General features: G+C 35.3%; 1 protein-coding gene across 2 annotated transcripts in view; it reads left to right on the forward strand.

Moving 5' to 3' along the window:
- LOC102977187 (S-adenosyl-L-methionine-dependent tRNA 4-demethylwyosine synthase TYW1) overlaps positions 1–6000 on the forward strand; it is a 160685-nt gene that overhangs the window by 130120 nt on the left and 24565 nt on the right. For both annotated transcript variants that reach the window (XM_024119689.2, XM_007116855.4), the window contains exon 15: positions 1064–1231. In XM_024119689.2, the coding sequence (XP_023975457.1) occupies positions 1064–1231 (168 nt within the window). The remainder of the gene's footprint in view (positions 1–1063; positions 1232–6000) is intronic.

Here is a 6000-nt window from a genome sequence, read left to right on the forward strand (position 1 = left end):
TTCTATCCCCTCCAGTCTGTGTGTGTAAGAGAGGGAGAGAGAGAGAGAGCGCGAGTGAGAGAGAACCTCATTCTATATTAGTTATTCCCTACTTAGTAGCAGCACATCTAGACTATTCGAGTCTGTTTTCAAGAAAGTTTGATTTCTTGGGTATTAAGAGAGCCTACAGAGTTACGATAGTCAGTATTGAAAATTAGTCATTAATCACTTATCACTATGTAAGTTACCAAATGGAAAACTTAGTTATAAAACTTTTGTGTCTTACATGCCTGGGCTGTCAGGTAGAATTAAAAAGAGTTAAAAACCAATTTATCTTACCGCATTTGTACTGAATGGGAATTTCTCTAGGGGTAGATACACGTATATACATGTAGTGTGTGTAAAGGTATATATATATACATATCTGTGTATATATATATATATGTATATGTATTTCTACACATGTATTTTCATTTTGGCATGATTCTGTGTTTATACATATCCACATAAAAAATGCATTACAAAGTGATCTCCTTAGAATGATTCCAAAAGAATAATTTGAAAGGGATCCCTATCTGGCCCTTTACAGAATGTTTATCAACCTCAAATCTAAATTATACTAGAAAATAGGAGCTCATCTTATTTTCCCAGTCAGTAAATTATTCACTGAATTTTTATGGGTGTCAGCTATACCTCCATTATTGTACTAGGGGATTATAATCCCATGAGAATTGATCTGTTATGGTACACAAATGAATCTGAATGGAAAGATATGTTATTAGTTCAGATACATTATTGTGACTAGAGAGTGTAGATGGTGATGTAGCACAAAGCACAAGTACCCAAGCATCAGGATTGTCAGAGTGTAAAGAGCACTGGCCTGCTGTCTTTGTCACTCGCTACTTGTATGAGCTTCCAAGCAAATTTTATCATCTTTGTACTGCTTTCTTCACTTTAAGATATGGATTGGCTTGGCTTGGATTGGATTGGTTGACCTGTAGAAGCCTTCCTGGCTCTGAAGGTCTTCCTCTGTGACATTTAAATAGGTCTGTAACTGTCTCTAACTGTTGTAATGTTTCCACAGGGTGTTACCTACTGTGGAGAGAGTTCTGCAAGCAGTCTTACCATGGCCAACGTACCCTGGCACGAAGAAGTGGTGCGCTTTGTCTGTGAGTTGGTGGATCTGATCCCCGACTATGAAATTGCTTGTGAACACGAACATTCCAACTGCCTCCTGATAGCTCACAAGAAGGTAAGAACCACTCAAGTATGCATTCTTCCATCACCCTTGTCCTTCCTGCTCTCTTTTCTCTTTATTTTCCCCTCACCTTATTATAATGAATATCTACTTGTTTGCTGCCTTTCCTAAAACAAACATTAAGAAAGCCCCGAATTCAGTCTGTTGGACTCATAAACTGTCTTTTCTGTGTGAGATTGCTTTGTTTTCAGCCCTCACCCAGGCACCTGAAGTGCTTTCTGGCTTGTAATTGGTGTGTACTGAGAAACAAAACACCCTTGTAATAACCTCTAGTCCTTTCCCAGAATGACAAGGGAAAGCAAAAATAGTAAACAACCCCCATATGAGTGTTTCTGTCAGAAGAAATATTGAGGTGTTTATCAAATTTTAGATCACTTTGAATCTTGGCCTCTGAAGAAATATTTCAGGGAATTTGGTTTTCCTTTTTCCCTTTTAGTGTTTTTATTAGACAGAACGAGTGCCTGAATCTAATGTATTTTTTAAGTGAATAATGCCTAGCAAAGGAGAAGTTCAGTTTTTAGTAGAGATAGGCCATTAAAAAGAAAAAAAACCCAATCAGAAGGCCAGTGTTAGAGTAGCGATCATTATGATATGTCCTTACTGAAATATTTATACAGAAATAATACAGTGTCTGGGATTTGATTCAAAATGGTACGAAGTAAGAAGTATGTGGGTGTGTGGATGGGTTGAGGGTTGTTGAGGCTAGATGATGGATACACAGAGGTTTGTTTTACTCCTCTGCCTAGTTTCCTGTTCAAACTTTCCATTAAAGAGTGCTTTTTAAAAAAGTGGACATGGTTGAACCTTGAAAACATTATTCTGGATGAAAAATCGACACAAAAGACTATATAATATATGATTCCATTTATATGAAATGTCCAGAATAGGTAAATCCTTAGAGACAGAATGTGGTTTAGTGGTTGTTGGAAATTGGGGGAAGAGCAGACTGGGAAGTGACTGCTAATAGGTATGGGATTTCTTTTTGGAGTGATGAAAATGTTCTGGAATTATTTAGTGGTGTTGATTGCACAAATTGGTGACTATACTAAAAACCACTGAATTGTATACTTTAAAAGGTTGAATTTTATGGTTTGTGCATTATATCACAATAAAGATTAATTAATACCAAAAAGGTAATAAAGAATGGACTACCTTTGCTTATAAAAATGCTCTGTATGCAAGTAAAGTCAGGCTTAATTGAACACGAATCTCACTTTTTCCTCCCTCCACAACCTAAGTGCCTTCCTGAACAGCTTTGCAGGTTAATGATATTTAATAATATTAGAATCACTCAATTAAAATTTCACATGGTCTAGTCTCAAACAAACAGGAGGTTAAAAGGCCCTCATGCCTTGGTCCCAATTAGATTGTATATATCTGACCTAATGATCTGTCAGACTTAAATATTTAGACAGAAGAATATGTACTGGGAGCATTAAGGAACAAAGAAAGAAAGGCTACCTAGTATTTGAAATGTTAATAAAGTAGCTGCAAAGACAATTAACTTACAAAGTAAATCTTAAAAATTAAAGTCAAAAAAACTGAATTTTATTTTCTAGCTTTTTATTCATTGTTACTATTTTAGGTAAGATAGTACCTTCAAAACAAATTATTTGATTGGAGGGGCAGTGCTCTGGAAATAGTCCTGACAATGGTAGTAAAGTTCTCTCTTCTTCCATAAGGTCTTCACAACATAGCCACAGATGTCTTTATAGAATGTATATCTCTGCTGCTTAGGTGCCTTTGATTGACCTCCCATTGCTTTTAGCATGAAAATCAAAATCCTTAATGTGGCCCCTAGGGTTCTATGTGATCAGTCTCTGTCTGCCTCTCCAGCTTCTTCTGGAACCCCTCTTCCTTCTCTTTCTGCACTTCTTTCATTTTCTCAGCCACAGTAGGTCTTATTTTTCCTCCAGTTAGGCTGGGAATTATATACTTCTTCTATTCTTTTAGTGGGTCCACTAGAAATTACTACATGCAAACTTGACTAATCAGTCTAGTGTTAAAATACTTTTACTCTGTAACTGTGCAAAGCAAGGACTTTAGAGCACAACCTCCATTTTTCCCTTCCCAACTCATGCTGTCCTTGTTGTGTATATTAATTATAAATGTGTGTAAGGACAGTATTGTTAATTGCTTTATGAAGTCAGTATTTATTTAGATTTATCTGCATTTTAAACATGATTTTGTTCTCTGTTCCTTTTTGCATTTTTGAGCCTCCATCTGGGACTGTTTTCTTTCTGCCCAAAAAGCACCTTTTAAAATTTCCTTTAGTGGAGGTCTGCTGATGGCATACTCTCAGTTTTTGTCCAAAAATGTATATTTTAGCTGGGTATTAAATTCTGGGTTGGCATTTGTTTCCTTTCGACACCATAAAGATATTCCCCTGTCTTTTAACTTCCACTGATGAAAAGTCAGCTGTTTGTTGCTTCTTTTAAGGTGATTTGTTGTTTTCTTCCCTCTGGTTTCTTTTTCTCTCCCTTTGGTTTTATGCTCTAATGTGTCTAGATGTGAACTTTTTATTTTCCTTTTTGGGACTTCTTGGGCATCATAAATTTGTGGGTTGATACATTCCATCATTGGTTGAAGACTTCCTAGCTTTTATTTCATTAAATATTTCTTCTTCCCCAGTATTTTTCTTCTGGAACTCCAGTTAAACATGTGTTATCGTAGTTTTTATTTCACTTGGACAGTTTCTTTTGATTTGTATTCCAAGTCACTAATTTTTGCTTCAGCTGTGTCTCATATGCTATTAAGTGCCACACCAATTTTTAAATTTTGGATAGTGTGTTTCTCAGTTAAATAATTTGTTTGTTTTGTTTGTTTCAAATATGATATATCACACTGTATGCTTTCCAGTTCCCTGCTGAAATTTTCAAGCTTGGCTTTATCTTCTTGAATACTGGAAATTTCAGCTATTTCATTGTTTGTATCTGATAACTCCAATATCTAAAATCTCTGTGGATTTGTTTCTGTTATCTCTTGTTTCTGTTGGTTCTCAGTTATGTTGCCTTGTCTCCTTATGTACCTTATCTTATTGTGTTATGTACAATGTATGTAGAAAATTATTTATAGAAATAATATGAGGTTTAGGATTAGAATATCACTTCTGAGATTTGGAGACACGTTTTACCTCACTTTTTCCCTGTGGAAACTGATCAGATGGTGAAGAGACTTCCTTAAAGTCTCAAAGTGGCTGAGCCAAATCTAGACCCACAGCCTTCTGCCCTCTAGTCCATTGGTCTTTCTTGTACCACAGGGCATCTTTTGATACCACTGACGCCATTCAAAGGAGAGTTTAAAACTGGGAAATTTTATGTTAGACCAATACTTGACTTCAGTCTCTAAGATTTCTTCTCTCTTCCCAGTGTAAACATAGACATAGGGGAAATAAATGGCGCCGTGTCTCATTCAGGCCATTTTAGTTCTGTAAACGTTTATTAGACACCTGCTGAGTTCTGACACCAGGCTGTGCAGTGAGGGCCACAGCACCTCAGCCATGAAGAATGTCAAGCACAGCCATGCATGAAAAATCCAGTTTCTCTGCATCCTAACCAGCATTTGGTATTGTCATTTTTTAGGTTAGCTGTTCTAACAGGTTTGTCATGATCTCAGTGGGTCTTAATTTGCATATCATGAACATGATCTATTTAGATTTTTGATTTCGTTAACGAGCATTTTATAGTTTTTAGCATACAGGTCCTATACTTTGTTAGATTTATACCTAACTATTTTTCTGTTTTAGCAATTATAAATGGTATTGCATTTTTAATTTCAGTTGTCACATGTTCATTGAATTCTTTAGAAATAGAATTAATTTTTGTATGTTGATCTTATATCCTGCAACCTTGCTGATTCACTTATTATTTCTAGCAGGATTTTTTTAGTAGATTTCTTGGGGTGTTCTACATAGACCAATATGTCTTCTACAAAAAGGGACAGTTTTGTTTCTTCTTTTCCAATTGGCATCCCTTTAATTTCCTTCACTTAATTACATTTACTAAGAATTTGAGTACTTTTATTGAATAAGAACAGTGATTTCGGACATTCTTATCTTTTTCCTATCTCAGGGGGAGAGCGTTTAGCCTTTCACTGTTTAATTTTATGTTAGCTGTAGGTTTTTTATACTTGCTCTTTTCCAAATTGAGGAAGTTTCCCTCTATTTCTAGTGTTTTGAGGGGTTTTATTGTGAATGGGTGTTTATTCACAATAAAATTATTAAGTCAAATCCTTTTTCTCCGTTGCTATGAACATGTGATTTTTCTTCTTTTACCCATTAATATGATGGATTACATGGATTTTTGAATATTGGACCATGCTTGCATCCCTGGAATAAACCCTCTTAGTCATATCATAGTGTGTATTTCTTTTTTATATATTGCTGAATTCTTTTTGCTAATATTTTAAAAAAGATTTTTGCCTCTATGTTCATGAGGAATATAGGTCTGTAGTTTTCTTTTTTTGTACTGTCTATGATTTTAGTATTAGGGTAATACTGGCCTCACAAAGCAGGTTGGGAGACGTTTCCTCCTGTTTTCTAGGAGGGATTGTGTGGAATTGGTGTTAATTCTTCTTTATATGTTTAGTAGAATTCTCCAGTGAAACTGTCTGGGCTTAGAAGCATATTTTGGGGGGAGTTTTAAAATTGTGAATTACATTTCTGTAATAGTTACAAGGCTATTTATTTATTTATTTATAACATCTTTATTGGAGTATAATTGCTTTACAATGGTGTGTTAGTTTCTGCTTTACAACAATGTGAA

The sequence above is a fragment of the Physeter macrocephalus genome, chromosome 14 (assembly GCF_002837175.3).
Source record: "Physeter macrocephalus isolate SW-GA chromosome 14, ASM283717v5, whole genome shotgun sequence".
NCBI classification, from domain to species: domain Eukaryota; kingdom Metazoa; phylum Chordata; class Mammalia; order Artiodactyla; family Physeteridae; genus Physeter; species Physeter macrocephalus.